Genomic DNA, 21,917 nt, shown 5'->3' with positions numbered 1-21,917 from the left:
CCACTGTTCCACACACCAGAGGAACTCCATGACTCCAGAGAACACAGTTCCACTGTTCCACACACCAGAGCTGGGTCAGTGGTGTACAGGGAGTTGTATTTAAAAGTAATACTTCTTCAAGGGTCCTTTAAAGAAAATAAATAAATAAATAAATAAATAAAGAAAGAAAAATGTTTTGTATAGAACCCTGAACTCTTGAAGAACCCCGTCACTGTGAAAATAACCTTTCTATAGATAACCAATAATTTTACAAAAAAAAAAACTTTAAGAACCATCCATATTAAGAGTATTTTTTAAATAAACATGTGAATTGCATTAAAAATAGGAATAAAACCCATTCAATACTTACTCTGTCTCTGCTTCAGTCTCTGCCTCCCCTCACCTGTCCCCTCTACGCTCACCTGGCCCAGGTAAATAATGGCTCTGTCCCCCTTCACCTGTCCCCTCCACGCTCCCCTGGCCCAGGTAAATAACGGCTCTGTCCCCCCCTCACCTCTCCCCTCCACACTCACCTGGCCTATGTAAATAACGGCTCTGTGCCCCCTCACCTGTCCCCTCCACACTCACCTGGCCCAGGTAAATAATGGCTCTGTCCCCCCCACATTCACCTGGGCCATGTAAATAACGGCTCTGTCCTCCCTCACCTGTCCCCTCCACACTCACCTCTCCCAGGTAAATTATGGTTGTCCCCCTTCACCTGGGCCAGGTAAGTGTACTGGCCATTTTATTGGAAACACTCACCTTTTTCTTTTACGTACTGGCCATTTTATTGGAAACACTATGTATTTCCACGAGAAACAAATGACAAATGAATGAAAAAACAATTAATGTTCATAAAAGAGAAAAACAAAAAGTGACACCCAGGGTTTTTTTCCCACACATTTTTGACATGTATTTCCTACAACTTAAAAACAAAATAAATATTAGCATTTAAAGCTCTCATTCACGTATATACAGTAAACAGTAAGGGGTTAAACTGCGAGTGGGAGGACAGACACTACATGCTTCTCATTACTCAGAATTACATTTACACTATATACAACACCAATTCAAAGAAATCACTTTAAAAGAGTTCAGAGTCTGTTTTTAATCTTTTTCACTTTAGAGATGGAGGTGAAGAGCGGCATTTCACAGACACAGCAACGTTCGACATTAAAGCACCGAGGAGAGCATTTGGGGCACCAGATACACCCAGATTCCTAACAGGGATTAAACCTAATCCTGAACTGAATCCCAACAGCAGAGCTACGGAGTCCTGGAGGGGATAAAGGAGAGGAATCTTATCTGATTCCCATTGTTTACAAGTTGTTTGCATTTTTTTAAAAATGTGAAACATTTCAGGGAACAGGCTTGTAACCCTCACTCTCACACACTATCACTCACTCACACACTCACTCAACACTTCACCCCTGGCTCCTCTGGGCCTCCGTACAGTGGAGGACTATTATTGGATATGATTAATCTGATTTTAGCATTAATCTGAGTCTGAGAAACAGACCCTTTACAGATTTAACATTTGTGGCAGAGTAAAAGTACATGTCTGATTTCTCACACACACACACACACACACACACACACCTGTGGACAATGTCACACAGTCACTCCACCTACCAACACAAGTGTGTTTGGACTGTGGGTGATAACCATCGTCAGTGTCATTCACTTCACCTGGTAGTGGTTTTAATCTTATGGCTTTGATTAAGGCCATGAGAGGTCAGGCTCTACAGCGTAGAGTTTGAGTGACATCCTATTAGTGTCTCAACACACTTGGAGAAGAACCCTAACTGCCCAAATCTGCTGTGCTAGTGAAATTAATTTAAGAGAGCTTTTTAAACCCAAGAACATCAATCTTTGCTGAAAATTCTTTGTGTTTTTATAGTTCAGACAAAACCCAGACAATTTGGCGCATTCCCTCAGCGATCGCTCACACTCTCTCACCTGGGCGAGAGACATAGACCGAAACCTCACTGCGTTTCATCATGTTATTATTCATAGTCATCTTTAAGTTACAGCAACGTTTTGTCTCTTGTTTGTTTGCTTTTCCAGAGGGGAATTCTTGGAGATGTAGTTTTAGCAGTGAGTTAATGAGCTGGAGCTCCGTGTGGTCGGCGAATTCTGAGGTAACTCAGTTGTAACTGGCCATAAAGTCCACTGGCAAAACGAGTTTATAAACACACAACAATAACAACAACAACAACAACAAAACCACTCCATGTCCACACTGCACAACTGATCTCTTATCAGGTAAAAACAACTTAAATCTCATTATTTCTCTTTGTGAGATTAAAATGTGAATATTCATTGATTATTCACATGTTTCTGTATAATTTGATTTACTTTTAAGAGATTTTAATACTACTTACTGATGCTTGAACTATGAAAAAATATCTACCATGGGAATCTGACACTTATTACATAAAATCCCTTAAAAATATGATTTTATAATATTATAATAATATAAAAATATAAGAAATCTGAATAATAATATAATATTCATCCTCAATCTCATAAAGAGAAACACTAAGCTACAGACCAGATTTAAGACTTTTCACTGCTCTAGAGATCGAAGAGGTGATGTAATTTGCACCAGTCTGTCAGCCGTTTATGCTAATGTGAGTAATTTGCATACTTTGCATACTTTGCTTAATTAGTCACATACTTGCTGTTTCATGTGACTATGGGTAAGTCCTGTGTGTTAGCTTCTTCGCCAAGTGTCCGGACAGAGTGGAGAGTGGTGTCCTCCTTTCTCACATCCAGGTCCTGAGAGGGCAAATCGGTGCTAGTACTAGCGTTTGTGCTAAAGCTAATGCTAGCGCTGGTGCTCTGCACTGGAGGTAGAGAGGTCCAAGATGAGATTGGCCAGGTGGAGCTCTCCTCGATCGGAGAGACGCTGGATTTAGCGGTGAGTATCAACCCTGGCACCGTGGACCTTGGTCTCCTGGTGTTAGCATTAGCGTTAGCCTTAGCTGTCGGGGTTAGCGGTGGAGCTGTAGAGGAGTGGACGGAGGGGTCAGGACCGGGGGAAAAGCTCAGATCAGACCCAACCGAGGCAGAGGAGTAAAGGCCAGGCACTAACGTAGTGCTCCTAGCACTGGCTTTCTTACTGCAGGACTCACAGCAGAGCTTATTGTAGCCCGAGATCGAACAGTACCGAGCCAGAACCTCCATCTGACAAAATATGGACTTGTCGCCCACACATGGCTCATCTGAGAGAGAGACAGAGAGAGAGAGAGTTAGTTATCATTGTCGTCATTATCATCATCATCTTTTCCTCTTAATCCATTCAGGGTTGCAGTGGAAAACGGCTAAAAACCAGAGTTTCTGCTCCTTGCTCCTCACTGCTGTGTGCTCCAGGTTGGGGTGAACAGAAAGCGGCTCATTATCATTTAAAGGAACAGGTGCTGAAAGCGGGCGTTCTGAACAGGGCTGTTTACACAGGGGGAGAGCACTGCTGTGGGGCTCGTGGGGTTTGGACCAAAGCAGGTCACAGACGTTTCATTAAGAAACAGAACTATGTTCCACTGTGGAAAAGACATCATCTTTAAAGCTCAGGTTTTTACACTGAAGGATAAAACTCACTGGAGATTTTATTGAGGGTGAAATTCTCCATTAAATCCGCAGTCTGAGTCGGGAACGACGGCTCTCCTGCAAAAAAAAATTGAAAATAGTATTTATTAGGTTTATTATCTATACACACACCACCCACATCCTAACTCACACATCCTTCTTCCTTCTCTACACTGTCCACTCCAGTCACTTTGTAGTTCTACCCTTACACACTGTGGAGTCCATCTGTGGCTCTGCATACTTTGTTACTCCCCTTTCCCCTTGTTCTTCAGCGCTCAGGACCACCGCAGAGCAGGTGTGATGTGGTGGTGGATCATTCTCAGCTCTGCAGTGACACTGACGTGGTAGTGGTGGTGTGTTAGTGTGTGTTGTGCTGGTGAGAGTGGATCAGACACAGCTGTGCTGCTGGAGTTTTTTGCTGGATTTAAGATGGAATGGATAGTTCCATTAATAGACACAGAGGCTAATGTGACCTTAAGGTCCGAAGGCTCAAGGCTAAGTGTGGACTAGAGGAGTGAGCACCACCCTGGTCTGTGGAACAGTGGAACTGTGTTCTCTGGAGTGATGGAGCTCCATCGAGAGTCTATTGTGAATGTTCGATACAATCAAATCCTCACTGTTAAAACTGTTTCTGAAGCAGTGTTGGAGGAGCAGCTGTACACACACTTTAGACACACAGTGGAGAGCTCACACACCTGGGCATGCTGGGAGACTGCAGATGGACACAGTCTCAGGTTTTTCTCCCTCACACTGGGATGCACTGCTGCTGTCGGACCCTCGGCAGACCACCTGCCGCTGCTGAATACCCTCACCACAGCTCACCGAGCACTGTGGGAAAATACATAAGCACATTAAAGGTGCAATCAGTAATTTTTACAAACATTAATGCTGCAAACAAGTGAATGTCCATTATTATTTACATTGTTTTCTGTAAGTTTCAGGAGATTGTCTACGTGTAAAATACATTTATTACAGCTGCACATGAGCCAAATGTCACCATGGTGAGTGCCCAGTGTGGATTACAAAGATCAGAACAGTGTCCGCTGGAGAGATGGAGCTCCGTCCAACATCAGCACCTAACCTCACTGATGGCTGAATGCCATCAAATCCTCACAGCAATGTTCCTGAATCTAGTGTAAACCCTTCCTCAAATAGTAGAGAATCTTACTGCAGTCCAGAAAGGAACACACTTCGGAAACGCTGGATAAAGGGATGCCCATAAATCTAATTAACCACCTGCCCCCTGTTGGACATTAACTAACACTGTTAGATGTTCTCCTGGTGTATCTCTGGTGATAGAGGAGTACCGGCGCATGTATGTTCACACTGCACAGAGTGAAATAAATCTGAGCTCTCGGTGTTCCATGTCTATATTTATCGCGGTGGGAATGATGCATAAGGCTTTCTGTCCTGTTGGGGGCACTGTGTTTTTCCTGAGTGAGTGGTCAGTGAGTGAGGGGTGCAATTTCATTATTATGCTAATTTATTATTGTTATTATTATATCAAATGGCATAAAATGGCATTAAATTGACAATAATAACCTTTATCACAATTATTCCTAGGACAATAAATTTTCAATCATCTGAATGTGTCCAACTTCATTCATGAACACCTGTCTCTCTGTCACTATCTCTCTCTCTCTCACCTGAGACCACGCCCCTGTCCTCCAGTGGGCAGAGCAGGTAGGTGTCTCGCAGGGTCTCCGGCTCTCCGGGCGGTCTCCGCTGCAGTATTTACTGTGGACGGTTCTGTTGGTGCCGTTCTGAAGAGTCTGGACACACTGGACTGTTCGGCTCTGAACACCCTGTTTCCCACAACTTTTACTGCAGGGTCCCCAGTTCTCCACCAACCAGCTGAAACACACACACATCATCATGTCGAATTGTTGGGAAATGTAGCTCTAAGCTCTGTATCTTTTAAGGTGGAGTGGTGTGTATGAATAAGAAGCGACTGTATCTTTTAATGCGGAGTGGGGTGTGTGAGTAAGAAATGACTGTATCTTTTAAGGTGGAGCGGTGTGTGCGAGTAAGAAGCGACTGTATCTTTTAAGGTGGAGCGGTGTGTGCGAGTAAGAAGCGACTGTATCTTTTAATGTGGAGCGGTGTGTAAGAAGTGACTGTATCTTTTAAGGTGGAGCGGTGTGTGTGAGTAAGAAGCAACTGTATCTTTTAATGTGGAGCTGTGTGTGTGAGTAAGAAGCGACTGTATCTTTTAATGTGGAGCGGTGTGTAAGAAGTGACTGTATCTTTTAAGGTGGAGCGGTGTGTGTGAGTAAGAAGCAACTGTATCTTTTAATGTGGAGCTGTGTGTGTGAGTAAGAAGCGACTGTATCTTGTTAGTGTCTGAAGTGAAAATTTTCTGTAAGTGTTTATTCACTGTTTGAATTCCCACAGAAACTCATGTGTAACTCAAGCTGTTTAGTTTTGTAGCACTGTCGCTAATGCAGTTAGCCTTCTCCCAAGCTTGGAGACATTTCTATCTTAAGTGATCTGAAACAGCAAAAATACGGCAGTGTTACCCCCCACCGGCACCCCTCCGTTTAGAGCATGACTCTGAGCAATGTGGCCCTCACACCTCACCCCACCCCTCTCTCCAACAAGTACTGACCCCCACCCCTAGGGGAAACAGTGAGGGGGAGGGGGAAGGGGGGAAGGGGTGGACCCGGAGACGTACAGTGTGTGATTGTAGAGATATTTAAGGTTGAAGGGAGGAGAGACGTACACTGTGCACTCGTGACTGTTGCAGCGTTTCCGGATGGGTTTGGGCTTTTTAGTCACATCACAGAAATTCCTGTGGACAAGACCACCATCGCTCTTCCTCTTACAGCCGTACTTAGCATACTGTACACCTGAGACACACACACACACACACACACACACACATTCATAAACACTTTAATGTACTGTACACCTGAGACACACACACACACACACACACACACACACACATTCATATACATTTTAATGTACTGTACACCTGAGACACACACACACACACACACTCACACACACACACACACACACATTCATATACATGTTAATGTACTTTACACCTGAGATACACCCACACACACACTCATATACACGTTAATGTACTGTACACCCGAGACACACACACACACATTAAATACACGTTAATGTACTGTACACCTGAGACACACACACACACACACCTCCTCCACACAGTTTGCTGCACTGGGACCAGTTCTTCAGGAACCACACGTATGTGTCCAGTTCCGCGAGCAGGACATTGTTGTTGGTGATCACAGGAACCAGGTCCTCATGGATGATGTATTTATACGTTAAACTGACCTTAGTGTCATCCTTCTGAGGAACCACCTGCAGAAACACACACACAACCGTAAACACAGAACCTCAAACACAGAACCGTAAACACAGAACCGTAAACACAGAACCACAAACACAGAACCGTAAACACAGAACCACAAACACAGAACCGTAAACACAGAACCACAAACACAGAACCATAAACACAGAACCATAAACACAGAACCGCAAACACAGAACCGCAAACACAGAACTGCAAATACAGAACTGCAAACACAGAACTGTAAACACAGAACCTTAAACACAGAACCACAAACACAGAACCACAAACACAGAACCGTAAAAAGACAGTGTTAGTAATGTTTTTTTAAAAAGTCAGTTTTTGGACATTTTTAAAAGGGTTACCCTCATATTTCATTGTTTTTGTAAAATATGTAAAAGAGTGAAACAAAGCAAAATCCTGGAGTGCACTCAGCCCCTGGATGGACACTAGGAACGAAGGGGGGTTGTTGTGTCTCACCAGGACCACGATTCCTTCGTGAAGGGGGCCGACAGTTCTGAGGGTCTCTCTCTCCGCCTCCACTGTGTACTCCCACTCCAGCCCTCCCTCGATGAAGCTCCGCTCCTTCACCTCCTCTCCCTTGGCGTTGAGGATGAAACTCCCTGTCACCTGGTTCTTCACGGCTGAGGAACACACACACAGAGTCTATTTACGGTTCCCTCCACTGTGTTTACAGAGAGTCAGAGAGACAAGACACTGTCACACACACACACACACACACACACAACTGGACATTGTGAGAGGTACACACACACACACATGACTCTTTCAGACATACACACACACAACTCTTTCAGACATACACACACACACACACACAACTCTTTCAGACATTCACACACACACACAACTCTTTCAGACATACACACACACACACACACACACACACAGGGAGAACACTTCTCACACACAGTGACCCAGGGGCCCTGGAGAATCTGCTCTGCCCTCTGTATGATCCTCTAACCAGGGGCTTGTGCTCGTTATAATAACTAAAACTTATTACTTCTCAGAGCAGTTCTGCTGTTCTCTTGTTTGTTTGTTTTGCTCTGGTGTCGACCAGAGTCTTCTCAATCCTCTCAAGGGTTTTTTCCTTGTGCTCTCAGTTAGCACAGACCTGGAGCTCTGTAAAGGCACCTGAGAGGTTAAGTCAGACCCTCTTTCCTCCTGTGCTCAGGGCTCGGCAGCCTCCTCGGAGAGGTCTGTGTTGTCCTCTAATCTAACAGTCCAGATTAGCTCTGCGCTAATGAACGAAGAGGACAGACAAGTCCGTGCAGGAGGAATCCTGAGACACATGGAACTGAGGAGAGCTTCAGTCCCTCAGGGTTCAGATCGAGGACCACTACAGCTTTAAAAATACAAGGGTTCAAGCGTTTAAGTCGGAATGAAAATTCTAATTTTAAAGCTGAGACAGAATGAGATGCTAAATCTTTGTAATCTCATTCTGTCCAAGATTTTAAATCAGAATTCCCGTTCCACCTTAAAGGCTTAATAATAATGACTTTTAATGACTAAACAACACAGCTGGCATCAAAGCCCCAGGTGCGACTAGGTGTGTTGCTGAAGGACACTGCAGCTGCGGATGTTGAGGGAGGAGACAGTGCTGTTCCTTCACTCCTCCTGCCCCCATTTTCCTACCGGTCCAGGGGACGGAACCAGAGGCCTCTCAGCTCTAGAGCTCCATCCCTAAGGGCACTGCACACACACACTGTGTCCAGTGAAGGATTGCGGAGGTGAACGCTGTTGTGAATGTGTCTCAGCTCACCAATGACGTGAGGAGAAGTCACATTCTCCTCAATCACGATGTGTCTCGCTCCAGTAGGAATATCAAACATCTTTAACATGCCTGGAGAGAGAGAGAGAGAGAGAGAGAGAGAGAGGTGTGGTTACCCGTTAAAAGGGGCGGGGTTACATGGTTAAAGGGGTTGGGTTACTCATTCACAGGGGTGGTACCTCTTGGGTTGGAATTTCCTGATTAAAGGGGTGGAGTTACCTGTTCAAATGGGCGTGGTTTCTTGTTTGAGGGGGTGGGGTTACCCATTCAAGGGGGCGGGGTTACTTGATTGAAGGGGGCGCATTCTCTTGTTTAAAGGGGTGGGGTTACCTGTTTTTTTGGGTGTTTTGGTCAATGTGAGTTTGACGGTGCGACAGTGGGAATTATCTCCTTCACAAACTCCACATTTATCCTCCTGCTTATAGGAACCAACCTCCTTATCACAGCCCACATTCTGAGAGAGAGAGAGAGAGAGAGAACAGAGGGAGGTGAAAGGGAAGAGGGGATGAGAAAGAGAAAATGAGAGGATGAATGTGACAGGCTGTATTGGTGCTGTTTATACACAATGATTTTGTTAGAATGATAGAATGGAAACAGATGTCCTGATGAAGAGAGGGAGAGAGAGAGCGAGAGAGAGACTCTCACCAGACACTCTCCTCTGGCGCAGACGCTGAAGGGATCTGAGTAACTGCAGCGAGTCCCGTCGTGCATCACCTGGTTCATAGACACTATCTCACCCGTCTCTTTCGAACGACAGCTCAGCTCACACTTATGGGCCTCTGAAACACACACACATACACACCTCAGCTCAAGTTTCTGGAAACCTGCTCATCCAAATTTTCTATTTAAATTTTCCTCTTCACTGCAGAAACCGTCTCCACTTCCCCAGGGCTATACCCCTCTGGCGGACACTTGGCATTGAGCATGGGGATCCTAGGCACATGTGCAGCTGTTTCAGAGTGTGCCAGGTCAGCCCTCAAAAATGCCCCAACAAGAGGAAATCCATCCATTATCTGTAACCGCTTATCCAATTTAGGGTCGCGGGGGGTCCAGAGCCTACCTGGAATCATCGGGCGCAAGGCGGGAATACACCCTGGAGGGGACACCAGTCCTTCACAGGGCAACACAGACACACACACATTCACTCACACCTACGGACACTTTCGAGTCGCCAATCCACCTGCAATGTGTGCTTTTGGACTGTGGGAGGAAACCGGAGCACCCGGAGGAAACCCACGCCGACACGGGGAGAACACACTAACTCCTCACAGACAGTCACCCGGAGCGGGAATCGAACCCACAACTTCCAGGCCCCTGGAGCTGTGTGACTGCGACACTACCTGCTGCGCCACCGTGCCGCCCACAAGAGGAAATGTAAAGTTATTTTATCATGAAGTTTGCATGATAAATAGAGTGGATAAATAAACTTTACTGGTGCCTTATTTTATTGATTTTAAAGAGCCATGGTTACTTTTTTTTGTTTTAAACGAAGGATAAACCCCTTCTTCAGAGTTAGTTTCTCATTATTAACCGTCTTTACCCGCCGCTGTTTCTTTACTGGTGTTTTGGCCCGTGTTCGCCACACCAGAGTCTGTATTAACCCTCTCTGTGCTGCCTTCAGCACAGGATTGTATTATTCTGTTGGAGTCCATTTTAAAGCAACAGTTGGTAATATTTTTCTACCTTAAAATTACAGCTTCAAAATCATCGTGTTGCTCCACTCAGCTGTAGTAGGGAACAGGTCCTTTTCTACTCCAGGCTCAGCACTGCAGAAACTGCACTATGGAACTTGTAGAGGAGGGTAGGAAACCACTAACACCCTCCAAAATCCCCCATAATCCCCAAGACATAGCACTTTCAGGATATTACAATTACTGGCCACTTTATTGGAATCCATTACAGCCCTTCAGCCAAAAATACACCGACAAGAGTGGCTTGTGGTGCTGATGTCTTTGTTTTCTCTCTCTCTCTCTCTCTCTCTCACTCTCTCACTCTCTCACTCTCTCACTCACTCTCTCACTCTCTCACTGCAGCAAAGAGAAACAGTTAAAACACAGTGATGTTGGGGCGGTCCTGGTTCCAGGCTCATGGTCAAGCGCAGGCCGAAAGACCCTCACCATCCGGGGGCTCGTAGGGGAGCCAGGTGTGTTTGATGTTGTTGTGGTATTTGTTGCTCCTCTGCACACACTGCTGCGCTCGGAAATCTTCATACGGTCCTGGACACTCCTCCGTGTTACACATCTGATAATCAAAGGCAGCCCCCGGACAATCTCGACCGCCATATGCTGGACTAGAGAGAGTGGGGGGGGGGAGGGGGACAGAGAGAGAGAGAGAGAGAGAGAGAGGACAGTGAGGGGACAGTGTGTGTGTGTGTGTGTGTGTGTGTGTGTGTGTGTGTGTGTGTGTATACTAACACTGGATTGTTACACTGACGGCTCCGGGACCGAACCCCTCCTCCACAGGTTCTAGAGCAGGAACCAAATTTTCCCCAAGAGCTCCACCCCCCGTCATGGCCATAGGGCTGATAGGAAGACCTCCAGATACAGTGTCCCTTAAAACACCACTACAGAGAGAACACACACACACACACACACACACTTCAACTTTATGTCACTGGGCAGATGCGCTTGTCCAGATCGACTTATTATAATCATGTTATAATTTTAGGTGAATTCAGGTTTAGGAGTCTAGCTCAGGGACTCTTACTGGTGTATCATAATGGAGGTACCCGAGCAGGGAATCAAACCCTAGCTCAAGACTTGGGCTGCGACTGACGACATTTTCCAAGAACCAGAGAACATAAGAACACACAAGAACACATATTGAGAAACAGCTGAACTCTCCCACTGTGTCTCTGTAGTAATATAAATGAAAGCTGTGAAGTGCCCCTAGTGGCGAGGAGCTGTTTCGGTGTGTGATAATTATAACCAGACACAAGATAAAATATCCTATTGTAAAATATCCTGTGCCAATCCATTAAGCTTCACATAGGGCCCACCCCACTCTCTTCCTACTGGCAGCCACATAATGTCTGAAGAATCACCAAAAGGGGGAGGTACTAGCACTCATTCACTCATTAATTTATTGTCTGAAACCCTTATCCAGTTCAGGGCATCTCAGGGGGTGCAAAGCCTACCTGGAATCACAAGGTGCAAGGTGGGAACACACCCTGGAGGGGGCGCCAGTCCTTCACAAGGCGACACACACTCACACCTACAGACACTTCTGAGTCTCCAATCCACCTACCAACATATGTTTTTGGAGCATGGGAGGGAACTGGAGCACCCGGAGGATACCCATGCAGACACAGGGAGAACACACCACACTCCTCAAAGACAGTCACCCGGAGGAAACCCACGCTAACACAGAGAGAACATACCACACTCTTTACTGACAGTCACCTGGAGGAAACCCACGCAGACACAGGAAGAACACACAACACTCCTCACAGACAGTCACCCGGAAGATGCCCACGCAGACACAGGAAGAACACACCACACTCATCACAGACAGTCACCCGGAGGAAACCCACGCAGACACAGGAAGAACACACCACACTCCTCACAGACAGTGACCTGGAGGAAGCCCACGCAGACACAGGGAGAACACACCACACTCCTCACAGACAGTCACCTGGAGCAGGACTCGAACCCACACCCTCCAGGACCCTGGAGCTGTGACAGAGACACTACCTGCTGCTGTGGGGCCCTGCTAACATCAGACTGTACTAATTACTGTGTAAAAATACAGTATAGAAAACTATAACCATTTAAAACATAATGCTCATATATTCTTCTCCTGGTCGTTATCTTCCTTTCACAGCGGCGATTCTTTGGCTTTGTTTCTGTGCGTATTCTGTATGAGTGTTTGTGTGTGTGTGTGTGTGTGTGCTGCATCAGCGTGGTTTATTTCTCTCCAGAAAGTGCAGTGTGAGCTCTGAATAAATTTGGCTTGTGATCATTATTCTCTGAAAGTTTTGTGCTTTGCTATTGATTTTAAAACAAGCTGTTTCTCCTCATTCTGATTCCTAAGAAAAACAAAACAAAAGTCCAGCAACGGCGCCTCATCACAATTCTGAAACACACCCACAATATCAGGAGCCGCCTGAACATGGAAATTAACCAGCATCAGGCTCAGGGTCTGAGTCAGAGTCAGGGTAAAGGTCAGAGTCAGGGTTAGAGTCAGGGTTAGAGTCAGGGTCAGAGTCAGGGTCAGGCTCTTATCATTTATTATCGTAAGATTAAGGTTACTGTTAGTCTCCACAAAATTAATGTGTGTACGTCAAGTAAATGTCCCTGTGAACACATGGAAACAAACCAGTGTGTGTGTGTGTAGGAGTGTGTACCTTTCCTGGAGCACACTCAGTCCCGTCCACTGGAGGACCTTTCTTGGTTTTACAGAAATACTGATTATCAGGATGACTGCACCACAACTGTTTACATGGGTCATAGGTCCGAAACTGAGAGAGAGAGAGAGAAAGAGAGAGAGAGAGAGAGAGAGAGAGAGAGAGAGAGAGAGAGAGAGAGACAGAGAGCAGGGGGAGGGTGAAGAGAGACAGAGAGAGAGAGAAGAGAGAGAGAGAGAGAGGTGATGTTTACTCTGGTCATACAGTGGTCAGTCTCACTGCACTCTGTGGCCAAACATTTGTAAACACCTGCTGAACACACATTGCCGTATTATTTGGGAGTGTGCTCCACATTTCTGTGAGGATTTGATGGCATTCAGCCACATGAACCCAGGTGAAGTCAGGTGCTCGTTCTCAGACTCCTCCCAAAGCTATTGGAAGGCACTCCAGAGAGTTACGATTTTGGTTGTCATTTTGCTGTGTGTTTGTTTTTTGTGAAGATAACCACAACAGAAAAAAGTCTTAGGGCTTTATTATTGTTGCACAATGCAGTACACGACCTAAAGCTCTTCTTAAACTTTATTCTTCTTATAATTATTCTCACATTTTATTCTCACAATCAATAAAACATCACTTCTACTCTACATGCAGCATTTGACTCGTGTGCAGCTACTACAGAGCCCCTTTCATGTCTGTAAATGTCTACAAATAACTGGACACTGTGGTTTAATTAAAGGTAAACAGTGTTGTGTGTCTGCGAGTGTTGTTAGAGACTCACGGCCGTGCACATCTTGTATCCGATGCCGAAGTCGAAGCGGCACTGTTCGTCCATGGAGTAGTTGATGCCTGGCAGTTCGGTCAGTTTGGGCCATTTGCGTTCGAAGGGATCGTCCAGGAGACAGTCATAGGAGCTGAGGATTAATGAAAGAGAGCAGAGGTTATTCAGGGAGAGATACAGGCTATGTCCCAATTGTGTACCACTCACTAATGAGGTGTGTAGTGTACTCAGAAATGTGAAAGGAGGAGGACACCTAAAAATCTACAGCGCACACATAAGAGCCGTGCATTTTTGATCTGAAAGTATTGGAAATTACCTTTGTCTTCAGTTTCCCTCATTGCTACGACGAGTGAATAACATTCTCCGTCCATCTGTAGCACAGTATTTAACAGCCTCACAGACCACCGCCGTCTACAATGCTGCTTTTTCCTCATTTTAGAATTAAATACAAAACAAGCTCCTCTGCTGTCACCGTGTTTGATTTTTTACTCCGAACTGCCCTTTACTGGATGAGATGCTCAACAACCAGGTCAATGGAGCGGATGCGAGGGCGTATATATGAGCCTTTAGACAGAAACGCTGTAGGTTAAGGTTAGTATGTAGTGTACACTCTAGAATTAGTATTAAGTGTGCAATTTGGACACAGCCATAGATATTAAATAACTCCATTTATCGCAGCGTCCCTCAGCTGAAGGTCAAAGCAGCTTTAGATTAGCTTTCATTTACATTCCATTCACTTTAACCAGAACCTGAACCCCTTCTGACCCTGCTTTTATTAGAAATTAGGCAAAAACACACTCTGGATTATTGTTTTTGTATTGTAATTGACACAGAAGCAGAGGAAGGAGAAGCTGGAGGACACTAAAGCTCTGTAAGGGACGTGCTGAAACGACAAAGACGAAGCACTCTCCAGAACCTCAGGGCTCCTGGTGATTCAGCACTTCTCTCAGAACCGAAGCCTCCTGCTTCAGAACCGATTATTAACCCAGCAATGCTCAATGTGACTTGGTTTCCACACAGTGATGTCTTTTAAACAGGTGAAGATCTGAGCGCAGTTGAGAAATCAGCTTCAGTGCGTGAGGCCAAGCTCCGCCTACAAGTGTCTCGTTTACATATCACTTACATGAAGCATGCCCCCATTTCTGCACATGTTTCAGTAGTGAGTGAACTGCGCCCCATACTGAACAAACTGTACAGAGTTAAATTGAGAGCTAGTGGAGGAAATAAACAGTGGAGTAAACGGAGCATGCTGAGTGGTTGGAGAAGGCAGGATGATGGATGATGTAATGGAGTAAAATAGCAGATGTAAACAGTATGTTACTGTTTTCCACCCACTGTGTTTAGAGAGGGGTTTATGGGAGGAGTCAGTCGTATAAAATAAAAGCCCATTTTAAAGCGTGCTGTAAGTAAACAGGACTCTTACTGTATGCAACGGTTCAGCTCCTGTTTGCTGCAGCGAGACCAGTGATAGCGATGGAATGCTGCCTGGACCAGAGGTGCCATGATACTTCCCATACTTGTCTCATCTCCACAGCGGTTCCCCTGACCATCATGCTCCATCCCCAGCCTAGAACCAACACACACACACACATACACAATCAGCTCTCTACACAATCTAGAACCAACACACACACACACACACACACACACACACACACACACACACACAAACAATCAGCTCTCTACACAATCTAGAACCAACACACACACACACACAATCAACTCTCTACACAATCTAGAACCAACACACACACAGTCTGCACTCTACACAATCTAGAACCAACACACACACAATCAGCTCTCTACACAATCTAGAACCAACACCACACACACACACACACACAATCAGCTCTCTACAAAATCTAGAACCAACACACACACACAATCAGCTCTCTACACAATCTAGAACCGACACACACACACACACACACAATCAGCTCTCTACACAATCTAGAATGAACACACACACAAATCAGCTGTCTACACAATCTAGAACTAACAAACACACACACACACACTAATATGCACCAGGAAGTCACAAAAGCAGCCATCTTTGGGCTCACTTTTTTTTTGGGTTGGCCATTGTTTGACTCTGTCTGGTGGTATGGTCTTGTGTGTTGGACTTAAAAAAAAGTTTAATGAGAATTACCTTTTGTTAGTTTTGTTTTGCCTTGGAGTATTGATATTGTTTGCTTGAACCCGTGTCCTAGTCCTGTCAAGTTGTCTGATTGTTTCTGTCTCCCTAGGAGGGTGCGAGTAAGCTAGATATGTGCGCACTTACATGGTGCACACGTAGTTTCTCTATTGTATAGATACACCAGAGTATAGGGCAGGTACCACCCCTTGTATTTTCTTTATAGAATATAGTTATAGAGTATATTGACATAGCTTAGGTGTTAATCATGTTTTGTTATTTTGTTTTCTTTGGTACTGTCCATGTTCCTCCCTCCTAAGGTTTGTCTACCTGTCAAGTGTTATTGTGGTATGATCTTTTGTATTAAATTATTGTTTGTAGTCCCTGAACAACTTGGTCTCTAGCTTTTGACTGGCTTCTCTTTTCACTTTCACATATTGTTACGTTTACCTTACTACTACCACCCTAGACCCTGAAGCCCAATAGTAGGGGTGTAACAATTGGGGGCTTGTCCGGAATATATTGTTTTTTGTTTTTTTTTTGTATGTGTAGAGTTGTAAAGGGGTTTGCTGGCTTTGTTGTTGGACATGGCATCATTTGATGTGTCTGCTTTTGTTGCTTCACCTAGTTTGGAAGTGCTTGAGAAATGTCGTAAGGATGAATTACTAGAAATAGCTGCACATTACAACATTTTTGTATCTAAACAGATGTTAGTAAAGGACATAAGGGGTAAACTCATTGTGGCATTAAGGGAGTTAGAGGTGTTTGAAAGCCTTCAAGCACAGGTTCCCACAAGTACTGGGGTGGGGGAAGTTGAGAGGGTTGTAACCCCCGTTATTGAGTCTGATGAGCAAGAACAGCTAGAGGAAGAAGTAAGGGCGACATTACCTCGTTTTGACCCTTATTCTCCATCTACTGCTGTGTCTTATGCTGAAGCACGTACTAAAGTGCGCATCACTCATCTCCAATTAGAGGCTCAGGAAAAGGCCCAGGCACTGGAACTGGATTTACGTTTGGCTATCCGGAAGATGGAGCTAGAAGTTGACCGGGAGGTCTGTCTAAGGGAGTTGGAGATAGGAGCAATGAAGTGTCCTCTGGTGTCTTCTCCAGCTGTTGTTTCATTGGATTCTGCTTCTGCTCCTCCCATTTCTTCTGTCAACCCTCCAACATTTGATGTGAGTAAACACATTGCCTTTTACCGCTGTTTAGAGAAACAGAGGTGGATACATATTTTGGGGTTTTTCAGCTTTAAATTGGCCAAAAGATGTGTGGTCCCTTGTGTTACAGTTATTAGGCAAGGCTCAGGAGGTATGTTCATCTCTGCCATTACAGGATAGCTTGCAGTATGATGTTGTTAAAGCATCCATTTTACATGCATATCAACTTGTGCCTGAAGCGTACAGACAGAAATTTTGCCTAGACAAAAAGAGCTCATTTAAATTTTGTGGAGTTTGCTAGGGAAAAAGAGGCCTCCATATTAGGTCACTTACCAGATTTGTAAAGAATAGATCTTAAGGAACTAATCTGTGGATTTCCTTCCATATTTGCTGATGTTCCTTCCCAGACAAATGTATTAAAACACGATATCCAGGTTACTACCACCACACCAATTAAACAACATGCTTATCATCTTAATTCTGTGAAGAGAGCTGCCATGAAGGAGGTTGACTATTTGTTAGAGCATGGTTTGGCAAAACCAAGTTGTAGTCCTTGGAGTTCTCCTTGTCTTCTCGTTCCTAAGCCTGATGGGTCATACCGATTGTGAACAGATTATAGGTGTGTAAATTCTGTCACGATCTCTGATTCTTATCCTTTACCCCAGATAGATGACTGTATTGATAATGTTGGTTCTGCTAAATTTGTTAGTAAACTGGATTTGCTAAAGGGATATTGGCAAGTTCCTCTGACTGCTTGTGCTTCAGACATTTCTGCGTTTGTAACGCCAGATGCTTTTGTACAGTACACAGTGATGCCATTTGGTCTTAAGAACGCACCAGCTACATTTCAAAGATTATCAGATGTACCAAATTGTTCTGCTTATTTAGATGATATTATCATTTATACTTAGGACTGGTCCACTCATGTGAAGATTCTATCATCTGTGTTCATCTTGGTAAGGTAGTTGGTCAAGGTCATGTGCGTCCTGTTGATGCACTAGTTTCAGCTATATTAATGAATCCTACTCCTTCTTCTTGACAGGAATTATGCTGATCCCTTGGTATGACTGGTTATTATCGTACTTTCTGTAAAAAATTTTCAACCGGAGTTGAACCACTGACTTCCTTGCTCAGTCCCTCTCAAGCTTTTACATGGGATTCTGGTTGTCAACATGCATTTGAAAATGTAAAAGATCTTCTCTGTAATACCACTGTTTTGGCTGCTCGTAATTTCCTAAAGCCATTTAAACTAGAGGTGGATGCTAGTGCTGTGGGAGCTGGAGCTGTACTGCTACAGGAGGATGATTCGGGCATAGATCATCCTGTATGTTACTTCTCTCGCAAGTTTAACAAACATCAACTAAATTAATCTACCATTGAGAAAGAGACTTTAGCTCTACTGTTGTCTTTACAACATTTTGAAGAGATGGTCTCTGATGCTACAGGAATACATTCTAGTTATAAGACATAAGAAGGGTTCCGAAAATATTTTAGCTGATGCATTATCTCGTATATAATCTGTAAGTAATCTTTGTTAGTATACATGCAGGTAATGTCCTTTCTCCTATTACAAACCTCCTATTACATATGTTTGTTCTTTGGGGTGGACGTGTTACATGTAACAGTTTTGTGCATGTATTTGTTATCTTGTTTTCTTTCCTGGTTCTTTCTTTTTTTCCTCTTTCCCTTCTTCACATAGGTAGATTGGACTGTCACTCTTCATGGACCTGGCAACCCTTCCAGCTCCAGCCAATCCCAGCCAGCCACAACAGCTTACTGCTCCTAAAAGTGTGGGGCTTAAAGGTTTTAAGCTGGTCCAGGAAGTCAGAAAGGCAGCCATCTTTGGGCTCACTTTTTTTTTTTTTTTTGGTTGGCCATTGTTTGACTCTGTCTGGTGATATGGTCTTATGTGTTGGACTGTCTTAAAAAAAGTTAAATGAGGTCTACCTTATGTTAGGTTTGTTTTGCCTTGGAGTATTGATATTGTTGTGTTTGAACCAGTGTCCTACCCCTGTCAGGTTGTCTGTTTGTTTCTGTCTCCCTAGGAGGGTGAGAGCAAGTTAGATGTGCGTGCACTTACATGGTGCACACGTAGTTTCTCTATTGTATAGATACACCAGAGTATAGGGCAGGTACCACCCCTTGTATTTTCTTTATAGAATATAGTTATAGCGTTTATTTACATAGCTTAGGTGTTAATCATGTTTTGTTATTTTGTTTTCTTTGGCACTGTCCATGTTCCTCCCTCTTAAGGTTTGTCTACCTGTCATGTGTTATTGTGGTATGATCTTTTGTATTAAAGTATGGTTTGTAGTCCCTGAACAACTTGGTCTTCATTTTTTTTAACTGGCTTCTCTTTTCACTTGAACATATTGTTCCCTTACTACTACCACCTTAGACCCTGAAGCCCAATAGTAGGGGCGTAACACACACAGACACTCACACACACACACCCTACGCCCTGCCCTACATTCCAGCTGCGGACATTTGTGGCTGGTGTACGACTCTCTGACGTTTACAAAATCCCAGTGACGTGTTGGAGCCGTAGTTTAGAGCGAGAGCAAGCAGATAAACATCAACAGCCCATCAGTACAGACCCCTTGTCGTGTCTGTGATGTCACAAAATCAACTAATTTACATACACCCACCTCCCCAGCTTAGAGTCCTTTAGCCCCACCCATCCTCAGTAGTGTGTTCATCCTGCAGCAGGCCTCATGCTCTTATAAGGAATTCCAGGTCTGAGTTGGATGCCCAAATAAGGACTTCCTTGTGGTTTTGTGATTTGAAATTTTAAACAATTTTTAAAGCTGTGATTTCATGTAAAATGATAAACCTTTCAGCCGTGTAACAGATGCTCACACAGACGTTACGACGTCGCGCACTGCACCAGTCAGTTACTCACACGTGTCCGGTCTCGTGGGCCACGACGAATGCCGATGAAAATCCGTCCTCGTGATTCAGAGTGCAACTCCGGAGAGGGTGGCACATCCCGGTCACTGGGGCATAACCTGGGCACAGAGACACAACACAGCACTGAAGAGGAATACAAGGCTTTACAGACCCTTACAGAGCCCTCTAGAGCTTTACAGACAGTTCTAGTGCTTTCCAGACCTTTCCAGAGCTTTGCAGATCCTTCTAGAGATTTACATATCCTCCTAGAGCTCTACAGACTCTTCCAGAGCATTACAGACCCTTTCAGAGCTTCAGTGACCAGTCTAGAGCTTTAGTGAACTTTACATGTCCTTCCAGAAATATTCATAAACTTCTAGAGCTTGACACATTTTACAGATCTTTACAGACCCATCTAGCACTCTACTAAACATTTCTGAGCTTTACAGACCCTTCTAGATGTTTACAGATCCTTCAATAACTTTACAGATCCTTCCAGAGCTTTAGAGCTTTACTGAGATTTACAGAGTTTACTGAGCCTTCTGGAATTACATAGAGCTTTTCAGATCATTCTGTAGCTTTCTAGATCTCTCTCTAAAACAATGTTCATGTGGCTTTCTGGGCCTCCATAGCATCTACAACATCAAAACATTTACAGCTCCAGCTTTAAGGCCCATGTTAGCATACCATCAGGCTAATTAACTTTAGCAAATGCTTAGCTCCAGTTTCTAGCCCTTTAGAGAAAACCACATTAAAGGTGCAATAAGCCATTTTTACCATCACATAGTAGCAGATATTACACTGACACTTAGTGGCCTGGATGTATTACATTCTGTACTGAGCCTCTTTCAAAATATGGCCGCCCTGTGTGAGGGACCTGCTATTTGGAGCATTTTCTGGACAGAGCAGTTTGACTTTAGCTCCTAGGAGCTGAATGTAATAGAAAACAATTTATAAGGTGACCAGACGCCCTCTGTTACCCGGCCATTGTCCTCTTTTTTAGACTTAAAAAAATGTCCAGTGGAATTTCACAAACGTCCGGGATTTTGTTTTTCTAGAGTTTACATAGAATTTCAAGAAGCGTTTTGTTCACAAACTAGTCCCGCCCTCCCCTACTCCATTTGGTTCACTTCAGTGAGAAGGGGGAGTGGTAAAGTAGCCTAAAATCTTCGGATTGGACGGTCTGACTGTAGAGCTATCATTATTGGTCGATAACCTTCTCTGTAAGCATTTAATTGGTCAGTCTGCACGTCAGTAGTCCTTGTTTACATCAGGCAAAGCTCATGTACCTAACCTCATCTCGAGCAGCTATGCCGGAACGTAAATGTAAGTTCTTGGATGAATTAAAAAAGATTCCCATGTTTTCCCATGTGTAGCAAATAAAGGTGTAAAGGACCTAAAAGCACACATAGGTTCAGCTAAACATACAACGGCAGCGAGGGGTGAGAGCTCATCACCACCCCCAAGGTGTCAGTCTTCTTTTTCACCATCTCAGATCTACAATTTAGAAATAATAAATCAACACTTCCATAAACAATATCTGCTATATTTTCAGAGTAAAATTGACTAATTGCACTTTTAATATGATTTTATTTTTGCAATGTATGACACAGCACGCTATGCCAAAATGAAGGGACTTTGGTCACAGATAAACAAACAAACAAGTAAACGAACACAAAGCAAGGTACAACAGACACAGTGTAAATTCCTCGATCAAGAAATGTGCAGCAGCCGAGTTGAGCCTGGTTTGAGTTGCGTCAGTGAACTTTTATTTTAGAATAATTTCTCAGCCTTTGAGACAAAAGTCTCCATGCTTTAAATCATTGGGCGGTCTTTGGCATGCAGCGAAAAGCAGAAAACATAGCTTCCATAACCACAAGGATGCAGCACAGAGATGAGTAGCAGCCAATCAGAGCATGAGAAACCT

General features: G+C 44.2%; 1 protein-coding gene across 3 annotated transcripts in view; it reads right to left on the bottom strand.

Moving 5' to 3' along the window:
• Nucleotides 1-800: 800 nt before the first annotated feature.
• Nucleotides 801-21,917, bottom strand: part of LOC136692863 (A disintegrin and metalloproteinase with thrombospondin motifs 14) — a 182,266-nt gene continuing 161,149 nt past the window's right edge. For 2 of the 3 annotated variants that reach the window (XM_066666578.1, XM_066666579.1), the window contains exons 7-22: nt 20,004-20,109; nt 15,234-15,377; nt 13,811-13,943; nt 13,033-13,146; nt 11,102-11,250; nt 10,805-10,977; nt 9,333-9,466; nt 9,018-9,141; nt 8,679-8,759; nt 7,376-7,539; nt 6,741-6,906; nt 6,290-6,416; nt 5,214-5,421; nt 4,263-4,395; nt 3,580-3,645; nt 801-3,206 (exon numbers count right to left, since the gene is read on the bottom strand). In XM_066666578.1, coding sequence (XP_066522675.1) covers nt 2,668-3,206; nt 3,580-3,645; nt 4,263-4,395; nt 5,214-5,421; nt 6,290-6,416; nt 6,741-6,906; nt 7,376-7,539; nt 8,679-8,759; nt 9,018-9,141; nt 9,333-9,466; nt 10,805-10,977; nt 11,102-11,250; nt 13,033-13,146; nt 13,811-13,943; nt 15,234-15,377; nt 20,004-20,109 — 2,561 coding nt within the window. In that variant the 3' untranslated portion in view covers nt 801-2,667. The remainder of the gene's footprint in view (nt 3,207-3,579; nt 3,646-4,262; nt 4,396-5,213; nt 5,422-6,289; nt 6,417-6,740; nt 6,907-7,375; nt 7,540-8,678; nt 8,760-9,017; nt 9,142-9,332; nt 9,467-10,804; nt 10,978-11,101; nt 11,251-13,032; nt 13,147-13,810; nt 13,944-15,233; nt 15,378-20,003; nt 20,110-21,917) is intronic. The other variant, XM_066666580.1, reaches the window with a different exon arrangement.

The sequence above is a fragment of the Hoplias malabaricus genome, chromosome 3 (assembly GCF_029633855.1).
Source record: "Hoplias malabaricus isolate fHopMal1 chromosome 3, fHopMal1.hap1, whole genome shotgun sequence".
NCBI classification, from domain to species: Eukaryota; Metazoa; Chordata; class Actinopteri; order Characiformes; family Erythrinidae; genus Hoplias; species Hoplias malabaricus.
The sequence above is the reverse complement of the archived record's forward strand: the minus strand, read 5'-3'. Positions and strand labels throughout refer to the sequence as shown.